Genomic DNA, 21,570 nt, shown 5'->3' on the forward strand with positions numbered 1-21,570 from the left:
CTCACTGCAACCTCCGCCTCCCAGGTTCAAGCCATTCTGCCTCAGCCTCGTGAGTAGCTGGGATTACAGGCGCCCACCACCATGCCTGGCTATTTTTTTGTATTTTTAGTAGAGATGGGGTTTTGCCATGCTGGGCAGGCTGGTCTTAAACTTCTGACCTCAGGTGATCCACCTGCCTCAGCCTCCCAAAGTGCTAGGATTACAGGAGTGAGCCACCGCACCCAGCCACAATAGCTCAATTTCAAAGGGTGTAATTCTTTGAAGCAGAGCCCTGCTGTGTCCTTTAAGTACTGCCTTCCTCAAAGCCACCTCCAAAGTCAAGTTGTATTTCCATTTAAGGGCCCTGTCTGTGGCAAAAGGCATAGATGAAATGCTGAACTGTACCACTTTTTGTCATGCTAAATCCCAACCAGACTGGAACCCTCAGCATAGCACCCAGAGGTGGCTTTGCCTTATTTCTTGAGGGGCCTAATGCAAACTTTGCACTTCCATCATTCTGAAGTTCTACCAAATCCACCTCTTTATAGTCAATCGCCCTATTCTACCTTGGTTCATCAACAACTCAGTAAGATTTAGTGGCTAAAGAAGTCGTTAAACCTAATCACATGAGCCTTCTGTACTCTAGCACCAGAGTCAACACGTAGGACCACATAAAACAGTAGGAGAAATGGCAAACCACAAGCTTACCATTTGCTATTTCCAACACCAAAGATCCAAGACATATGTATCATTAAGAATCCTTTTGGAAACCAAAAAGTTGACTGATAGAAGTTAAACCACCTACTCTGAACACTTATTTTGCACATCAAAATAAGCAGTCTTTAGCCCTGGCAACACAGTGAGACCCCATCTCTATTAAAAAAAAAAAAAAAAAAAAAAGGCTGGGCATGGTGGATCATGCCTGTAATCCCAGCACTTTCGGAGGCCAAGGCAGGCAGCTCACTTGAGATCAGGATTTTGAGACCAGCCTGGCTAACATGGTGAAACCCAGTCTAAAAATATAAAAACTAGCAGGGCATGGTGGCGGGTGCCTGTAACACCAGCTACTTGGGAGGCTGAGGCAGGAGAATTAGTTGAACCTGGAAAGCAGAGGTGGCAGTGAGCTGAAAGTGCCCCATTACACTCCAGCTTGGGCAACAGAGTGAGACTGTCTCTAAATAAATAAATAAATAAATATAAAAAATAAAAAAAATTAGCTGGGTGTGGTGGTGTGTGCCTGTAGTCCCAACTACTCAGAAGGCTGAGGTGGGAGGATCACTTGAGCCTGGGAGGTCGAGGCTGCAGTGAACTGTGGTCATGCCACTGCAATTCAGCCTGGGGAACAGAGCAGGGTACTGTCTCAAAAGACCCCAAAACAAAACAAAACACCCCACAAAACCCCCTTTTTTTTTTTCCGACAGTCTCGCTCTGTCGCCCAGGCTGGAGTGCGGTGGCGCAATCTTGGCTCACTGCAACCTCCTCCTCCTGGGTTCAAGTGATTCTCCTGCCTCAGCCTCCCGATAGCCGGGATTACAGGCGTGTGCCACCACGCCCAGCTAATTTTTGTATTTTTAGTACAGACGGGGTTTCACCATGTTGGTCAGGCTGGTCTCGATTTCTGACCTCATGATCTGCCCGCCTTGGCCTCCCAAAGTGCTAGGATTACAGGCGTGAGCCGCCACGCCCGGCCAAAAACCTGTCTTTTATAAAGCTCTTTACATATGATGTTTAGTCACGTGAAATTTCAGACCCATCTAAGGTATGTAAGAATTAACACTTCATACACACACACCCATTTTTCCCCCCTGGTTTAGGTCCAGAAGCATCTCAATAATCTAAGTGGGTCTATAATACATTTTCTTGCACTGACACCCTCTCTGCTTCCCAGGCCTTACCTGTTTTGGATAGAGTTGGCAGCAACATGCATGGCGACAGCAGTTTCTTGGGTTTTCCGGTTCATGCCCCCTGGTGGGGGACACATCCCTGACCCAACCTGAGGTGGCATATTGGCCATGTTAGGGCCATAAGGCCGGTTGCCCATGGAGGCGTGACTCATCCTCCCTGGAGGGAGTGTGCCATAAGGTGGGATGCCAGGCTGTCCATGCATTTGACCTCCGGCACCCATGGGGTTTATGCCTCCAGCCATGCCTGCACTGGGGTAGTTGGCATTGGGCAAGGCATTATAGTTTGGCTGCCTGGGGTAGCCACCTGGGAGGGGAGGAAGAGAAGACTTGGTTAGTCACTCACTAGCAACTCACTAATATCTCTCAACTCTAGAACACCAAACAATGTCATTCAATATTTTGGTTAGGAAAGAGATCAACTTCATGGTAGCCTTTATTGCCATGAGAAAAAGGGGGGGATTCCAGAAGCATGTAAAGGCAGGTCAGAGCAAGGCTGGCTTTGCTGCCACACAGGCATTTCAACTTCCAGAAGAAGATAACTTCCTTTCTATTTCCATGCTCTGTGTAAGATTCTCAACTTTTGATCAGCCTAGGGCTGCAATTTTGAGCAAAGATCTATTCCATTATGACTTATTCACTAAAAATAATAATAAAAAAATAATAACCAAAATATACCATGTATAAATTGTCTGTGCTCAATGGTGGAGTAAACACCTAATCTCCATTTCTATAAATGAAACAGAGGCTCAGTGAAATTGAAAGACTTTCTCATGGTGACAGAATAAGTGGAGACAAATGGAATCTTGCCTTGCCCTACTTCAGGGCCTGGGCTGGGTGGATTAAAGGCAAAGGACAGCCCTTCTCTCACAAGGTTACAAGCTAGATGGCAACATATCAGACAAGGAACTGTTTTCTCCTCTCACCCCTATCTACTCCTAACTGGGTAGTATACTGACCTTGTGGGCCATACTGACCCCCCTGGGGACCATAGCTCCCCATGGAGTTCTGCTGGTAGGAGCCCATGCCTGTGTGTATCTGTCCTCCGGAAGGCTGACGCGGAGATAAGGCTGAGCCGGGCTGGGGGGAACTGTACTGGGGCATCTGGGGGTTCCTCTGCATATAACCTATTTGTGGGTAGTATCCATATAGTTATTAGCTTTATACAATGCGAACAAATGCTCTCCATCCTTATCCTGGGACTTTACCATCTACATTTTCTTTAGCAGCCACTTGCATGGAGTCTCTATCTGATTTTCTATATAGTGGTGTGTCATTTTAGGCACCTTCAGAGTGACATGAACCATTAACCAGGGCATGCCAACTGTTTCTACTAAATGGAGGTTTGAAAAGACAAAGAACAATGACAAAAACCAAAATGAATGACTTAATGAGTGAAGACCGAACGCTGAGTCTTCAGCAACTGCCGACCAAATGAGGCAAAATGTAAGGGGGCAACCATCAAAACACAGACAAGTACTGTGAAATGGAGACATTAACATGGCCAAGCCCACTCTAACTTCACAATTTGCTGCTGGGTCTCAGCACAAAGAAGTAATAAGTGTTTGAGATTATATATCTGCTAATTACCCTGATCTGATCACTATACGTTACATCTATTGAAACATCATTATGTACCCCATAAATGAGTACAATTATTACGTCAACTTTTAAAGAATATAAAAACAATTTGCTGCAGGGATTGTCCTAAGCTTCATGGTCAAACAGCTCTCCAAAAGCTACTGCATAGGGCACTCAAATGTCTGCCCTAGCTCCCTGCCCCTCCCCAACACCCAGGCTCTCACCTCGATCTTGGGCAATGCTTGATTGGTTCATGGAAGGATGCATGATGCTGTCCGACTGGCCACTGGGTGGCCGAGGTGGCATCTGGTTGCCTGCTCCAGACAAAGAACAACATAAGCATATCATGGCTAAGCCTGGGAATTCTAACTAGGAAGTTAATTCAGAGCTAGAAATGGCTCATGAAGAGGCCAAGTACCTCCCGGTATCACACACAAAGAGATCCAGCCAACAGGTTCCAATCTCCTTCTCCAAATGCTAAGGGGAAACTATGCAGGCATGAGCCAGAGATGCTTTCTCTGCCAGTGGAAGACTAGGGCTCCTTAATATTACTGGGGGCAGTCACCTTTCCCTCTCCCTAAAGCCCAGCACTTGAGGGTACCTGGCACTGCAGCAGGCGAGAGTGGTCCTGAGCGAGACTGAGCAACACTGGCGGGAGAGCCAACAGGGGACGGGGAAGGGCCTCGGATGCCAGGCAGGTGAGGGGAGGTATGAGGAGAGAAAGGAGACTGAGCTGGATTACTCTGCTCTCCTTGGCTGCTGGAAATCCCTGATGTGCTCACTCCAGGACTCAGAGCTCCTTCTGTCCCCATGGGGAGGTCATCTATTGAACCAGATAGATCCTAGAACATATATATAAGAACATGGATTAGTAATATTAGGCAGAAAGATTCTACTTTCAATAATCCTACTACTTGCTTAGCATTTTCCTTAAATAACCAAGAGCAAATACATCACACACGTTCTTTAGTCATGATACTATTTTTATTAAAAAAAAAAAAATTTTTTTTTTTGAGACAGAGTTTCACTCGTTGCCCAGGCTGGAGTGCAACGGCACGTCTTGGCTCATCGCAACCTCCACCTCCTGGGTTCAAGCAATTCTCCTGCCTCAGCCTCCCGAGTGGCTGGGATTACAGGCAAGCACCACCACGCCCAGCTAAATTTTTGTATTTTTAGTAGAGACGGGTTTTCTCCATGTTGGTCAGGCTGGTCTTGAACTCCCGACCTCAGGTGATCCACCCTCCTTGGCCTCCCAAAGTGCTGGGATTATAGGCGTGAGCCACCGCGCCCGGCCCTAGTCATCATACTATAACTTACATATGGCAAACTCTGTTAAGGACCAGGTGGAATATATATTAGACCTTTGTGGGCCATAAAGCCTCCTTCAAAACTACTCAACTCTGACACTATAGTGCAATAGTAGTCAGACAATATACAAACAATGGTGTGACTGAGTTTTGCTGACTCCTATTCTATCCCCTCAGAAGCAGATCTAGCACTTTCGTCTTCTTTCCCAGTCATAACTTCTACAGTCATAAGAAAGCAACTATTTCAGTGAGGCTTTAGTTCTTTTCTAACAGCAAAACTTTACAAAATGCTGCCAGGATGGCACCAGGAGCTACAAGAGAATGTTAACAAGTTTGGGAAACATTTATAGATCCCCTCTCCTTCTATTATATATTACAATGATGATTATTATTATAGATTATCACAGCCTCCATTTGCCAAGGACTCACTCCAAGTCACCATACTTTGCAACATAAGGGGTAGGAGGTAAGAAAGAGAGACATTGGATGAGAAAGACAATTTCTTAACTGCCAAGAAGGTCTGGGACTACACTCCTAACACCTGGTCTATAACAGTAATCAACAAATGTTTGCCAATTGAACAAATTCTGTTTTTTTCCCAGCTTTTATGTTTTTCAGTGAGAACTTGGTATTTATTTGTAGGCTTTGCTTGTCTTGAGTTAATCAATAAAGAGTTCACTCTAGGTCAACAAACTCCAGTATTAGCAAACAGGAGCTCAATATGAAAAATATTCACCCCAGAAAATGTACCCTAACTCCATCCCCTGCCCCATGTTCATTCTCTAGCAACATTACTTCAGGCTGGGAACTAACTGTAATTGAAGAAAGGATGAAAACCCTGATACTTAAATGGTAAATAAAGAGTTCTCTTAAAGAAACACACCGGGCCACGCGCAGTGGCTCATGCCTGTAGTCCCAGCCTTTTGGGAGGCCGAGGCGGGTAGATCACTTGAGCCCAGGAGTTCGAGACCAGCCTGGGCAACGTGGCAAAAACCCTGTCTCTACTAAAAATACCCCCCAAAATAAGCCAGGTGTGGTGGTGTGCAGCTGTAGTCCCAGCTACTTGGGAGGCTGAGGTGGGAGAATCACTTAAGCCCAGGAGGAGGAGGCTGTAGTGAGCCGAGATTGTACCACTGCACTCCAGCATAGGTAACGGAGCAAAACACCATCTCAAAAACAAACAAACAAACAAAAACAAAACCGAAAACACCACACATCTCAAGGAGGAGGAGATCCAAGTTGGTTTGATTTGAGTCTATTCCTGCTCACACAAACAAGCTCACCCGGGAAAGATCGGCTGAAAGTGACTTTGACCCTAAGATCTGACAGTAACACTGGAGGTCAGAGGGCAGCTTTTAGGCTCTCCTTCAAGTATCCAAGCTGGGTGGACCTTCCACAAACCACTTGGGTACCTCATTAGGCTGGGAGCATTTCTGCTGAGCTCTTGGAGACAAAGTTTGCTCTGAAGGCAGGTAGGTAGGTATGCATTTGTGCCCGTGTCCAGCTTTCCATGTTAGCTAAGAAGTCAGAAAATGCTAGCTTTCTTGTTGGTAAGAAGTAGGCCAGGTATGCCATAGCATACTTTAAAAATGCAATGAGAATTCGTTCCAGCATAGAATGATTTCAAGAGGCCAACCACAAGGTAACAGCAAAGGACATCTTCCTTTCTCGAAGGACTAAAGTACTTGGAGCTATGAAGAGCCCCATGTTAATCCCAAGATAGAGGGATTACATCCTTGGTTCTTTTTTTTTTTTTTTTTTTTTTTTTTGAGACAGGGTCTCACTCTGTTACCCCAGGCTGCAGTACATTGGCATGATGCCAGCTCCCTACAGCCTCAACCTGCCCAACTCAAGTGATCCTCTTACCTCAGCCTCCTGAGTAGCTGGGACTACAGGCATGCACCACCACATCTGGCTCTGTATGTGTGTGTACAGGCAGGCGCCACCATGTCTGGGATTCTGCCATGTTGCCCAGGGTGGTCTCAAACTCTTGGGCTCAATCCTCCCACATTGGCCTCCCAAACTCCTGATATGATAAGCATGAGTCACTGTGCCCAGCCCCATCCCTGTTTTGATGGCTAAGTTATACCATGGACATCTAGCCTCTGAGCCAAGAACAAACTAAAAGAGGCAGCAAGATGACAAGGAGAGCCACTGTAAGTAGAAAGGGTCTCAAGAAGCACTCGTTAGGCCCTACAGTCTATATAGCAAATTCCACAGCTCAATGCTCTGTTTTAGGGACCAGAAGGTTCCCTCACCCACTCCTTCCTACAGTCTCCATTCCTTATCAAACTGCCAGCTTCTGGTAATAAGAACTTTCCTGCTTATAGGAAAAAGAAGTGTATTTCAGAACAGAATAGGAATCAGGGATCCATCCATCAGACGAGAACTTGGTTCAGTTCAAATCGCTTTGAAAAATTATATGTTGGCCAGGCGCGGTAGCTCATGTCCGTAATCCCAGCACTTTAGGAGGCCGAGGTAGGCGGATTACGAGGTCAGGAGTTCAAGACCAGCCTGGCCAACATGGCGAAACCCGGGCGTGGTGGTGGGCACCTGTAATCCCAGGTACTCAGGAGGCTGAGGCAGGGAGAATTCCTTGAACCCGGGAGGTGGAGGTTACAGTGTGCCAAGATAGCACCACTGCATTCCAGCCTGGGTGACAGAGTGAGACTCCATCTCAAGAAAAAAAAAAAAAGTTTTGATTATTTTTGTCTTTAGTTATACAAGTAAAACATGAACATTCTCATGATAAAAACATTTCAGATATTACAGGTGAAGCCAAAGTCCCCGACACCAAAGTTCCCCACAGCTGTCCTTCTGTTGCCCTCAACAGAGAAACCACTGTTCAATTATTTGGTGCGTATCTTTGTGCGTTTTTATTTCCTTTTTTTTTTTTTTTTTTTTTGAGACGGAGTCTCACTCTGTTGCCCAGGCTGGAGTGCAGTGGCGCTATCGCGGCTCACTGTGACTTCCGCCTCCTGGGTTCACGTCATTCTTCTGCCTCAGCCCCCTGAGTAGCTGGGACTACAGGCGCCCGCCACCATGCCCGCCTAATTTTTTTTTGTATTTTTAGTAGAGACGGGGTTTCACCATGTTAGCCAGGATGGTCTTGATCTCCTGACCTCGTGATCCGCTTGCCTCAGCATTTTTTTTTTTTTAAGAGACAGGGTCTCCGTCTGTCGTGTAGGCTGGAGTGCAGTGGCATGATCTCAGCTCACTGCAACCTCCACCTCCCAGGTTCAAGTGATTCTCCTGCCTCAGCCTCCTGAGTAGCTGGGATTAGAAAAATTAAATGTTTTGTTTTGATCATTTTTGTCTCTTGTTATACAAGTAAAACATAAACATTCTCATGATAAAAACATTTCAGATATTGGGCCGGGCGCAGTGGCTCACACCTGTAATCCCAGCACTTTGGGAGGCCGAGGCGGGCGGATCACAAGGTCAGGAAATCGAGACCATACTGGCTAACACGGTGAAACCCCGTCTTTACTAAAAATACAAAAAATTAGCCAGACGTGGTGATGGGCACCCGTGGTCCCAGCTACTCGGGAGGCTGAGGCAGGAGAATGGCGTGAATCTGGAAGGCGCAGCTTGCAGTGAGCTGAGATTGCGCCACTGCACTCCAGCCTGGGCGACAGAGCGAGACTCCGTCTCAAAAAAGAAAGAAAAAAAAAAAACATTTCAGCTATTATAGGTGAAGCCAAAGTGCCCCATGGCTGTCTTTCTGTTGCCCTCAATAGAGAAACCGCTGTTCAATTTGGTGTGTATCTTTGTGGTTTTTTTTTTTTGTTTTTTTTTTTTTTTTTTAAAGAGACAGGGTCTCGGTCTGGGTCTGTCACCCAGGCTGGAGGGCAGCAGTATAATCTTGGCTCACTGCAACTTCCACCTCCTGGGTTCAAGTAATTCTCCTGCCTCAGCCTCCTGAGTAGCTGGGATTACAGGCGTGCACCACCACACCCAGTTAATTTTTGTATTTTTAGTAGAGACGGGGTTTCACCATGTTGGCCAGGCTGGTCTCGAACTCCTGACCTCAGGTGATCCGCCCACCTTGGCCTCCCAAAATGCCGGCATTACAGGCATGAGCCACCACGCCTGGCCCCCCGGCTAATTTTTAAATTTTTTTGTAGAGATGGGGCCTTGCCATGTTGCCCAGGCTTGTCTCGAACTCCTGGGCTCAAGCGATCTGCCCTCCTCAGCCTCCTAATGTTCTGGGATTACAGGCATGAGCCACTGCCCCTGGCCTTGGTGTGTATCTTTGGACATGTACTGAAGCGCTAAGAAAAAAAAACAAAAACAAACAACAAGAAACAAAACAAAAAGCCAAAACCCGGCCAGGCGCGGTGGCTCACGTCTGTAATCCCAGCACTTTGGGAGGCCGAGGTGGGTGGATCACGAGGTCAAGAGATCGAGACCATTCTGGCCAACATGGTGAAACCCCGTCTCTACTAAAAACACAAAAAAATAGCCAGGTGTGGTGGCAGGTGCCTGCAGTCCCAGTTACTCGGGAGGCCGAGGCAGGAGAATGGCGTGAACCCGGGAGGCGGAGGTTGCAGTGAGCCGAGATCGCACCACTGCACTCCAGCCTGGGCAACAGAGCGAGACTCCATCTCAAAAAAAAAACCCAAAAAACCAAAACCCACCAACCACTCCTATCAGCTCAGGGCAAGAACTGAGGAGGTCCTTTCAGCCACACTTTCAGTTAAAAAACCAGGCTCACCATAGATCCAAAAGGAGAATGCCCCTGGTCCACCTGAGGGATCCTAGGAGCCTAAAGAAAACCTTTGTAGCTCTTGGGGCTGGGGTCTCAGAACTCTGGAGGCATCTGTGGCTGGCAAAGAGGTGGCTTCCCCTTCTTCAGGAGAGCTGTCACTTTTGGTAAAGTGCCCTGAGCTTCTTGGAGAAAAAGTGCTAAATAAACCACTGTCAACAGTAGTCCCACCTGGCTGGGATGCCTGGGTATAGAAAAATACTGGGGAAGGAAGAGCATTAATCTTCTTATCTCTCTGATTTGGTTGGCTTGAGGCCAACCTCTCAAACTGTCATTTTCATTAGATGGCAACTGGTCAGCATCAGATAGTTGGTTTCAAATAATTTTAAGAGCCAAAATGTTAGCATAGAAAGGGGTAAATCATTTACGGTTAACTACAGCTACCATTTAAGCATCTACTATATGCCAGACACTTAGCAAAGTTACCCAATTTTCTACAATTCTTGGTTATAGATACTATTACCATTACCATTTTGGTTTTGGTTTGGTTTTTTTTGAGTCAGGGTCTGGCTGTTACCCAGGCTGGAGTGCAGCGGCACAATCTTGGCTCACTGCAACCTCTGTCTCCTGGGTTCAAGCCATCCTCCCACCTCAACCTCCAGAGTAGCTGCGACTACAGACACCTGGTTAATTTTTTTTGTATTTTTGTAGTGGTGGGGTTTCACCATGTTGCCCAGGCTGGTCTCAAATTCCTGAGCTCAAGCAATCCTCCTACCTTGGCCTCCCAAAGTGCTGGAATCACAGGCGTGAGCCACTGTACCCAGCCACATTACCAATTTGAAGATGAGGAAGCTGATGCCTAAAGAGATTGGATTACATGCTTAGGTCATCTGGCAAGTGGTGGAAGCCAGATTTTAAACCCGGGACTGCTGAACCCCATAGGCCATGCTGGCTTTCTCTCTCCATTATGTTGTGACACTATATGAACTGAGGAGAAAGGTCACGCCTCTGAGTTAGGAAACCAAGGCCCAGCTTTTGGTACTTATCAGTTGCGACCTTAGGCAAACTGGCAACAAGCCAGGCTTCAGTTTTCTCACATATACAATCAGAGGGGGCTGGATAAATCTAAGTCTGTGACACCCCTGGGGCATATGCATGAAACCCCCCTAGCACCATATGGTCAGGGTCAAACGACCAGCAGCAATATTCTGGAATGAGAGATATAACAACATACCAGCAATATAAGTTCTAAGACATACCCACCAGTCCCAGTGGCTAGTCATAGTAAATATTTTTATTGGGAAATGGGAGGGAGTGGTAAGGGCAGAAGTCTCCAAAAGATGTCCTGCCCCTCTATCTACATGAACAGATATTGCTCTCAGCTCCACATCCTTTTATTACACAGGACACACCTCTGCTTTCTACTCTACAAAAAGCCAGTTTTTCAGGTCTTTTGTTCCACAAAAAGCCAGATGTCTGATTGTTGAGTCAGACCTCAATGTTCCTAACAGTTCAGTTTTCTACAACACATTTATCATTAATAAAAAGTTCAATCGGGCCAGGTGTGGTGGCTCATGCCTGTAATCCCAGCAGTTTGGGAGGCCGAGGCAGGCAGATCACAAGGTCAGGAGATTGAGACCATCCTGACTAACACAGTGAAACCCCATCTCTACTAAAAAATACAAAAAATTAGCCAGGCATGGTGGCGTGTGCCTGTAGTCCCAGCTACTCGGGAGGCTGAGGCAGGAGAATGGCATGAATCCAGGAGGCGGAGCTTGCAATGAGCCGAGATCGCGCCACTGCAATCCAAGCCCCTATTCTCCCTGGTGAGGGATGCCCTTGGCATCTCAGGACTCTCAGGTTCTCAATTCTCCCAAAAGAGCCCACCTAACAGGCATCTTCTGGAAGGACTGCGGAAATAACTGTAGCAATGCCCCTTTAACGGGAAGATTTCTTTTCCCGGGTTTGTTCTCCTCCAAGTATAATCCTGCTGAGAGATGGGATGTGAGGATCAGCCCACTCAGTGCCCTACCAGTTCCAAGGAAGCAGCAGGGCCAGGAGAATTTCCTCACGTGTTTCCAATGTGTTTTGTGCATTTTATTGCTCATCTACCATGCAGATCAAAAGCGCTGGAGCAGATCCAACTATTTCACACAGAATCTCACACTCCAGGCTGGCTACAGCCCTGAAAGCCTTCATTTCTTCAGTTGAAATACTGCCCAATGTTATTTTGGGATGTGACCTGATAGAGGAAGCCCATAGGGACTCCATGACGATAACCGTTCCAGCTGTGATTGGTTGCCCAGCCCTAGTGAGTGCCAGCATGAGTTTGTCAGGCTCTGCTAACAAACAGAACTCAGCAGCTAACACCTTCTCTTCACACCACAACAAAACCATGCCTGAAATCACACAGTCCATACCTTATTTTGTGGGGTAGGGACGGTGGGGGTGCTGGTACTCTCACAGGAAGAACTGCAAGTTCTAAGATGATTTGGCTGCCCACTGAAGAATATTTTTAAGCAGGAAGACACCAGATCAGGGTTAGAGGAGGGAAGTTTAAATTATCTCCCAATAGAGCCACATGAGGATGACATCAGTTCATTTTGCTGAGCAGGTTAAATGGCAACAGGTTAAGTATAAAGAATAGGCTCATGGCAATGCTCAGATTTAGGGTTTTCCCATAAATCTGGCTAAATCCTTGGGGAATCCCAGATGGAGTTCTTTTATCCATTTAGTTGGGAAAAGCTTTTGCTGAGTTGTGCTGATACTGGCAGGTAAACCACCCATCATGAGAACCAGGTAAATCCTACGCACATGCCTGTAGTAAGTGTGTGCACTGGGAACCTTGCAGCTCAGCCATCCCCACTTAAATGACAATACTTGAATAAAAAATTCCATAATGACCAAATCTACACTAGTAATTTGTCAGTCCCTTATCCCCGCCCCGCCCCTAGGCTGCTCTCATGCTGAAGAATGGGAGGAAATCCTGAAGAACACAGAAGAGACTGGGAAACATAACCCATGAAGAAAAGGAAAAGGTAGGAGAGGAGGCAATAGCCTTAAACTCTAAGGAAGAAAAACTGAGACAAAATTAATTACTTAAGGCAAATAAGTTTTTGGGAGACTTGGCTTTTCATAAAACCTTCCTTAAGCAACAACTTGTTGAGGGTAGCAGAGGAGAAGAGACTACCTCTACTGAACACTTGTACAATAAAGTTTCAGTTATAAGTTCTTTTTTTCTCCTTAGTCTTTGCTATAAATGTAAGAAAGAGAAATTTGACCCACCCCAGACTGGTAGGGACTCCAAGAGTTACAGAACTGCTGTGACATTATTCCACGGAGTGGTCTCAATCCAACAGATTAACTGCCACCTATGCATAGAGAGCAGGCTTGCTGATGTTAACTGAAATGCCAAGAAAGAATCAACACACAGAATAGGCTGCCTTTCACACCCGGTGGTAATTCCAGGTCAGAAGTTAATTAAGCAGGTACTAAGGAACGGGAAGAAAAGATGCAGAGGTTGACACTACCCTTTTAGTGTAGAACCAAGCCCTATCACCTACATGGACTACCTCCATGGTTTGGAACAGCAGAAACTACTCCAGGAAAGGTTTAGAAAAATGTGTTTCCTACTTGCCCCCGTCAAGTTTCCAAAAACTTGGTTTGTATCTTAGAAACCATCGCATAGGATGAAATCCCCCACCAAACTCCCTCTTCTCTTTTTCTACATAGGCTATTGTTCTGAAGATAATGATTCATTCTTCCTGATAACCTTTTGGCCACCTGATGGGGAAGACACAGGAGAGAAGGGTTAAGACTCTTCTTGTCTCCAGAATGCTTTTCAGGGGCCCATCTCCAAGAGGAAACCCCCTATATACACATCAGAATTCATAAAGAAAGCTCTGGAGACCAAATCTCCAAATACAAAGGATGTTAGAAAAAGTTAATAAAGTTCCTTTATATCTTCCTTTTGAAAGGAAGCAGAATTGACATGAATGTGTGACTATCACATATTCAACCCTAAGGTGAGTGGTTGACTCTCATTTAATTTTCACAATCATCTTCTGATATAGGTATTACCCCCATTTTAACAAAGAAGCGGGTTCAGAAGTGACTTGCCCAAGGACAGACAGCTATTAAATAGACCTGAGGTTCAAATCCATTATTACTTTACACTCTTTCCATAAGGTATTAATAGAAGCTTGACATGATCAAAGGCTGGGTTCCATGCTCCAATAGAGGTAAGGCCAACAACCTATATCACCAGACATGCTGCGTGATTAGCTACTTGACTCAACTGGCTAACCTCACGAGGCTCACTTAACTCCTTTATTGAAGGAAAGACTTATACTAGATAATCAAACTCTACAAATCTGTGATGCTATGTGTTCCCCTGTCCTTTTTTTTTTTAGACGGAGTTTTGCCCTGTCCTCCAGGCTGGAGTGCAATGGTGCAATCTCAGCTCACTGCAATCTCCGCCTCTCAGGTTCTAGTGATTCTCCTGCCTCAGCCTCCCGAGTAGCTGGGATTACAGACCCTCGCCACCACGCCTGGCTAATTTTTGTATTTTTAGTAGAGACGGGGTTTCACCATGTTGATCAGGTTGGTCTCGAACTCCTGACCTCAAGTGATCCACCCGCCTCGGCCTCCCAAAGTGCTGGGATTACAGGTGTGAGCCACCATGCCCGGCCCCCCTCTTTCCTAATTACTCTTGCTATAACTTTCAGCGTTTATTTCAAATCAGCCCTTTCACTGATAACCTTCAACTTCAACCTAATTTTTCTATGCTAAATTAAAGGGTACAGTACTTTTTCTCACCCCTGGGTTTTCTGTAGGGTACTTAATGTGTAAGAGGACAGAGGGCTGTGGGGAGGGTGACTTTGAATGTAGGGAAACAAGCAGAAGTCCCATGAAGGTAGAAGTCCCATGAAGGTAGGAGCCTGGTCTCTGCTGGGTATTCAAACTGAATATGTTCTAATCCTTTTATCAATCACAAGGGTGTGGCTCACAGAGAAAAAAAAAATCAAGATATTCCTGGCCTCTAGATGGCCTCCTCTTAGGCCACTTCAAACCCTCACACTTTCCTCCTCACCCAGCACTGCAGCCACCCTTCCAAACTGCAGGATGTTTGGGTTTTGTTTAGGGGCCCCACTCTCCAAGCTACAAGACGGGAAGGCTCCTTTCTAGAGGCTTTAAAAGCCAAGCAAGCTTCAACCCTCTGGCCACAGAGGTGCTCCAACAATAGGGCAACTGAGCTCTCCTTTCACACACATCAGGCTGGCTGGTTTCCCAACCACCAGAGTAGAATTGGCATTATAGGTACAACAACTAAAGGCTAAAATTGTTTTTTAGCCTTGGGAACTTCCAAGATGAAAACAGTTTTGTGGAGGCAGTGAGGAATCAGAAGCCTCCATGCTCCAAGCAGAGATCTGCTAGCCATTCTATTAAACCATCTATTTTGACCCAAGTCACAGGACTAGTTCCCTACTCTCACCCTATAGGCAGGGCACAGAGTTCCTCTGAGGCTCCTCTAGAAGCAGTGTTACAGGACTGATGGCACTGTGTTCTATCCGCCCTTTTTCTCCACTAGCCTGTGGGACCAGAGCAAGATCAGGCTATTAGTGACCAGAAAGATGCCAGACACACAAACGACAAGATGCTTGATAAATGTTGCTCAATGAATTATCTACTCAAAAGCATCCTCTTTAGACACAATCTCTATTAGTCCTCTTTCTTTCCCTTAATCTCTATTCCCCCCATCCTATACCCCAGTACCTGAATTCTAGACCTCCACAAGGGAGGGGCTCTTGGGTGCTGGTATCAAGAGAATCGATTCTCCTGTTTAAAACTCAGAAGTACAACCCCGAATGGGTTTTGGCAACTTGGTAAGAGCTGTTGCTAGAACTGCAGCAGTGCAGAAAAGGAATGTCTGGAAAGGAGGCTGCCGGAGGCAGGGCTCTGTGTCACTGGAGAAATTTCAATCTAATTGTGAAAATACGAGAACGTGCTGTTCTAACCCACCTCTGCAAAATCTCTTGAGGCAGGTCTGACCCTCTGGGTGGAGGCTGAGGGCACTGCTGAGGTAAAAAGGTGGGGAGAAGAAAGACTGCTGGGCTGCTTGCATTCCTGTGGTGGTAGCCCCTGCAAACAGAGGCTGGGTCACTGCAGCAGTCATTGATTTTCCAGGGGTCGATATTCTACTCCTACAGATATGCTCAGCCGGAGGTTTAATCACATCGAGTGCTTCTGCTCAACATTTCCCCTGTCGCTCCCCGCCGCCCCCCAACAAACCAATAAAACAAACACCAAACACAATGAGAACTGGCAAAGGATAGATGAGAAGGTGCTCCTCACAGCTGTCCCCTACCCCCGGAGAAATTCTAGGCACCAGCTCAAAGGGAGTAAATCCAAGAGAGAGCCAAAGCTACACGGGGCAGTCCACAAGACACTGCAGGGACAGACCCACAGACCCCAGAGAATTATTATTATTATTATTATTTGAGACGGAGTCTCGCTCTGTCACCGAGGCTGGAGTGCAGTGGCGCGATCTTGGCTCACTGCAAACTCTGCCTCCCGGGTTCACACCATTCTCCTGCCTCAGCCTCCCGAGTAGCTGGGACTACAGGTGCCCGCCACCACGCCCAGCTAATTTTTTGTATTTTTTAGTAGAGATGGGGTTTCACCGTGTTAGCCAGGATGGTCTCCATCTCCTGACCTCGTGATCTGCCTGCCTCGGCCTCCCAAAGTGCTGGGATTACAGGCGTGAGCCACTGCGCCTGGCCGAGAGTTTTCCAAAAATAAAAATAAAAAAAAAAGATGATGATGATGATTCTGGAACTCCCATAGGCCGCTAACTGGTTGAAACCCTGCTTTTCAGTTTGTCACAGTCCCCATCAGGCCTGTATAATACCATGTTACCTGCCTGACCAGTCACCCTGCCCCCCAAAGGCTTCTGTCTTATCCAGTCAGTAACCACTTTTTGGCCAAAAATGTATTAAGTGTTTTGAGGGTCACTAGTTAATAGACTCAAATCTGACAAAAAAAAAAAAAAAAAAAAGAATCTGGGTCAGAGCTGGGCCTGAGTTACAGCAGCCAAGAGCAGTGCATATTTATGGAATAGGGCTGTTCTAATCCCAGCAGGAAATAAGAGCACTGTAAAGCTAGAGAAGGCAAAGAAGTTAGGAACCCCCTACTTTCTCAAAGCCAAGCATTCCCTGTTAGGAAGGTCAACCAAACAGAGTTTGTTCTATTATGAAGATCATCAGCTATAGTCTTAGAACTTGAGTAAAGAGGGCAGGAAAGGGGAGTGAGAGGAAAGGAACACAGAAAGCAAGCAGAGTTCTGGGTATGAGAAGTGTAATAAGGAGGGGGTGTTGCCTTAGGCTTCCACATCATCTGGCTCTCCTCTCTACAGCAAGCCTGGTTGCCCCTCAGAATTACAGCAACCAGAAAGCAAGCAAGGACAGCCAGGGAAGGCAAAGTTGGCACTGTGCTGCACATGGCTTAGAACTAGGGACTGGATGGCCTCCTTGGTTTTGTAAACTCTTAAATTTATACTTGTCAGTGGTCTTCCCTACCTTAGCCTACTGGTCTATATAAAATCCAAATATTTAGGGGGAGAGGGTGGAACAAACAGATCTGAGAGTGAGAAATGGATAGAATCTTAAACCAGAATACAACCTCAAAGGACTTTGAAAAGAACAACTCTGAACACAGGGGAGCTATAATCAAGTTCTAGAAAATAAGAGGGATAAAAATCCAAATATTCTTGATAATGGTTCCTCTGAACATTGACCTATATTATTTGTTTGTTTTTCAGATAGGGTCTTGCTCTGTCACCCAGGCTGGAGTGCAGTTGTGCAAGCATAGCTCAATGCAGCCTCAAACTCCTGGGCTCAAGCGATCCTCCTGCCTCAGCCTCCCAAGTAGCCAGGACTACAGGCATGCACCACCATGGCCAACTATTTTTTTTTTTTTTGGTAGAGATGGGGATCTTGCTGTGTTGCCCAGGGTGGTGGTCTCCAGCTCCTGGCCTCAAGCAATCCTACTGCCTCAGCCTCCCATACTGCTGGGATTACAGGTGTAAGCCACCACACCTGGCCACTGATCCCTTTCAGTCTAAATTTGGTTTCTCTTACCTTCCCCAAAATGTCAGGAAAAATTACTTTCACCCATCTCCATCTCAGTAAACAATATTCAATATTCTTCCCACATCAAAGCTGGCCTTAAGGGACAGGTTCGCTGACTCTCAAGATTAAGCCTTCAACCCCTAGTTCCCACCTTCAACAAGGCATGGATTCTTAGCTTCTTTGGGAAAGGTCAAATGGGAAGGAAGCTAGCAGCTTGGAGGTAAGCTCTGCCTCAAGGCAATCAGATTATGTCACAATACCAACCAATTCTATGCTGATAACAGGCAGGGAAGATGAAACACTTTCAGGCCATCGAGTAGGGGGATTAAGAGACCAAGCACTGGTCCCCAGAGGGATGGCAACAGAATACATATCGATTTCATCACAGCTTTCTAGTATGTCGTAGACACAAAGAAAAAAACAATAGGGCTAATTCTACACTTGATTTATCAGGTATGGTGTTGTTTTTTTTTGTTTTGTTTTGTTTTTTTGAGACGGAGTCTTGCTCTGTCACCAGGCTGGAGTGCAGTGGCGCGATCTTGGCTTACTGCAACCTCTGCCTCCCGGGTTCAAGCAATTCTCCCTGCCTCAGCCTCAGCCTCCCAAGTAGCTGGTATTACAGGTGCCTGCCACCACGCCCAGCTTATTTTTATATTATTTAGTAGAGACAGGGTTTTACCATATTGGCCAGCCTTGAACTCCTGACCTCAGGTGATTCGCCCGCCTTGGCCTCCCAAACTGCTGGGATTACAGGCGTGAGCCACCGCACCCAGGCCACACCCAGCTAATTTTTTGTATTTTACTAAAACAGGGTTTCACCATGTTGTCCAGGATGGTCTTAATCTCCTCACCTTGTGATCCACCTACCTCGGCCTCCCAAAGTGCTGGGATTACAGGCGTGAGCCACTGCGCCTGGCCAGGTATGTTAACATTAGCTCCACACCTACAGGTCCTCCCCTCTGGGCCAAGTTTGAAGAAACAGATTCTCACCTTGGCTTAAAGGACCCTAGTGGTTTCTACAAAGATAGTATTTCTGGGTGGACTTGGCTCATTTCCTGTTCAAAAGACCCAAGTCCCCCCAAGGGCAGACATGAAACAGCTGAGCAACCAAACATCTGGGGGCTGGTTTTCTGGATTTTGGTTGATCTTTTTGGACAGAAAAGCACCAACAGCAAAAGAAAAGGCAAGGGGGAATAGGTGAAGGTGAGCCACTGTCACTACAACAACTGAGTTCATCCATGATGACTAAGGAATATCAGGACATTCCAGTTTTTGAGAATTCTTCCTTTCAGAGTAAATGCTTCTTACATCCTTCTGGAGAACAGAACTAAATCCAGAAGCTGTAGTATCATTAACTTTGCCTAGAAATCTAGAAATCTCAACCTCATATCTGTTCATAACTCCTTCCCTTTCTCCAAAGAGAATACGGAAGGCAAAGTCCATTTTCTGAATATGGCATTTTTCCTTTTCTATTTTTTTGAGACAGAGTTTTGCTCTTGTTGCCCAGACTGGAGTGCAGTGGCACAATCTTGACTCACCGCAACCTCCGCCTCCCAGGTTCAAGCGATTCTCCTGCCTCAGCCTCCCAAGTAGCTGGGATTACAAGCACATGCCACCACGCCCGGCTAATTTTGTATTTTTAGTAGAGACGGAGTTTCTTAATGTTGGTCAGGCTGGTCTCGAACTCCCAACCTCAGGTGATCTCACCGCCTCAACCTCCCAAAGTGCTGGGATTACAGGTGTGAGCTACCGTGCCCGCGGCCTTTTCTTAAAGGATCTTTTTGCTGGTCTTGTACAGGAGTTGGTCCTAACAGTAAAAGCAACAGTAGAACCACTGGACTAGCAGTCAGAGAATCCAATGTTCTCATTTACTGAATGACCCTGGATAAGTCTCTTGCCCTTTCTGGGCCTTAGGTTCGTCATATGTAAAGTTGGGGGTGGGAGGGGAGACGGGAATGGGGTGTCAGTATTGTAAATATTCTGTTGGGCTAGTTCATGCAGCCTCCATTCTATTCTTTCTCTAATTGTAGAGGTTAAAAAGCTTAAAAACGAAATTTCCAAGAATCCCTTGGTTTTGGATACAATTCAGCTTCTGCTAATGAGAAGCTGACTCATGAGATTAGATCAAAGTAAGCAGAGACCATATTTCTGTCTCCTTTACTTGTTTCTGCAGGAGCATTTTGGTTCCATCCTCCACTTAACTGGGTGCTGGTTCTGGCAGCAGCAGCTACTGCTTCTTGATTCCAGTTTACTGATTCTGGATCACAGGTTTAGGGGTATGATTCAAGAGCAATCAATCTAATAGTAGCTCCGAGATAGACGTTCCCCTGGTAGGTCAAATCTAGGTTAAATCTGGGTCTGGTTTCTTGGAGGCCAAGCCTAGAGCAAGCTCCCTCACTCCTTCCAGTTGTAAGCCCAAATTCCCTATATTAAATCTCTCTCTTTTAAACACAGCTAGACCTAGGGTCCAGTACAGAAATCCTCTGACTCAGTATTATCAAATGATCCCAAAAGAGTGGCTGTAAAGGAAGAGAAAAAAGATTTATTCACGAAGCGTATTTTTTGTAGGAAATGGGCAAGAGGGGGGAGCCTTAGGCCTTTAAATACATTTGTCCAGGACAACCTCCTTCACTTCTTCCCTTTTTACAACCTCACTGTACTTTCTTTCTCTCACCCTAAGCTCTGAGGGGGTGGGTGGGGGGTTTGAATTGCTCACACAGGATGGAGGGTTGAGTCAGCACACGCTTTCTTTTCCATCCCTATGTTTTCTGCAGCCTGTTATTCTGCTGAAGATGGCATAACCTGCCCAACTCAAAATAAGTATCACCTGGGCTTCAGGGAAGCTTGGGCCAGAGAGGATACCAAGTGTCTTCTTGAGTAGTAGGAAATACATTTAAAAGCTCCAGGTACAAAAGAATCAGGACATACCAGTCCCGATAGCTCTGTGTACTAATAAGTGAGGACAAGTTTGGCCCAACTTAACTTCCTACAGCAGGGCTGACGACAAACTGAAAAACAAGGTAAAATTCAAACGGTGTGCTTAATGGGGAAGAGGTACTTCCAGCCAGACCTCTGTAGGACTAAGTGACTCAAGAGCCATCATACTAGAGGTAAGGCTCAGTTGCTTTTCAAAGATTGAGGCTGTTCCGAAGGAAACAAAAGGTTCCAGCAAGAGGAATCTGTGTGAGACACACAGGCAGGAAGCAGAGCTGAGCCACCAGCGACTAGAATAGAAACAGGAAATGGGCCCAGGAACAAGCATACAGTAATCTGCTGCAAGCAGCACAGGCTCAAGCAGTCAGCAGGCAGTATCAAGGTTGGAACAGTGTGACTAAGATGGAGAAGCGGATTGGCCAGTCCAGCCCAGAGAACCAGCGTTCTAGAGAAGGGATGGCTACATGCACAGGGTACATGCTGCTCTTAGCAGTCTGGGCAGATATGACAGAGGGGGTGGGGATTTCCTTTTCGAGACTCTGAGAGAGCACCTGGGCTATAATTCAAGGAGAGCAGGCACAGATACATGGTCAGCTATAAAGAAAACAGGTCACCAACCTCAGAAAGACCCTGCTTCTCTGGTTACCAAAATCGCTAGTGACATTTCTGTTATCTTTTTGAAAATCAACCATCAAAAACCTAGATAAGGACTGTGGGCCCTCTCTCCTTCTATCATGAAATGAACAAAAGGGAACAGAAACTATGTAAAATTAAAATCCTTCAAATGTTCTAATTTTTTTTTTGAGATGGAGTACTGCATCCTCTGCCTCCCGGGTTCAAGCGATTCTCTTGCCTCAGACTCCCGAGTAGCTGGGACTACAGGCCCCTGCCACCACACCTGCCTATTTTTGTATTTTTAGTAGAGACAGGGTTTCGCCACGTTGTCCAGGCTGGTCTTGAACTCTTGACCTCATGATGACCCACCTCAGCCTCCCAAAGTGCTGGGACTGTAGGTGTGAGCCACCGTGCCC

At 46.3% G+C, this 21,570-nt stretch overlaps 1 protein-coding gene across 3 annotated transcripts in view; it reads right to left on the reverse strand.

Annotated features, from left to right (window-relative positions):
• Positions 1 to 21,570, reverse strand: part of ARID1A (AT-rich interaction domain 1A) — an 86,076-nt gene that overhangs the window by 17,013 nt on the left and 47,493 nt on the right. For all 3 annotated transcript variants that reach the window (XM_016956953.4, XM_009451423.5, XM_063784086.1), the window contains exons 5-8: positions 4,063 to 4,303; positions 3,686 to 3,775; positions 2,840 to 3,007; positions 1,875 to 2,187 (exon numbers count right to left, since the gene is read on the reverse strand). In XM_016956953.4, the coding sequence (XP_016812442.2) occupies positions 1,875 to 2,187; positions 2,840 to 3,007; positions 3,686 to 3,775; positions 4,063 to 4,303 (812 nt within the window). The remainder of the gene's footprint in view (positions 1 to 1,874; positions 2,188 to 2,839; positions 3,008 to 3,685; positions 3,776 to 4,062; positions 4,304 to 21,570) is intronic.

Source organism: Pan troglodytes, chromosome 1 (genome assembly GCF_028858775.2).
Source record: "Pan troglodytes isolate AG18354 chromosome 1, NHGRI_mPanTro3-v2.0_pri, whole genome shotgun sequence".
Classification (NCBI taxonomy): domain Eukaryota; kingdom Metazoa; phylum Chordata; class Mammalia; order Primates; family Hominidae; genus Pan; species Pan troglodytes.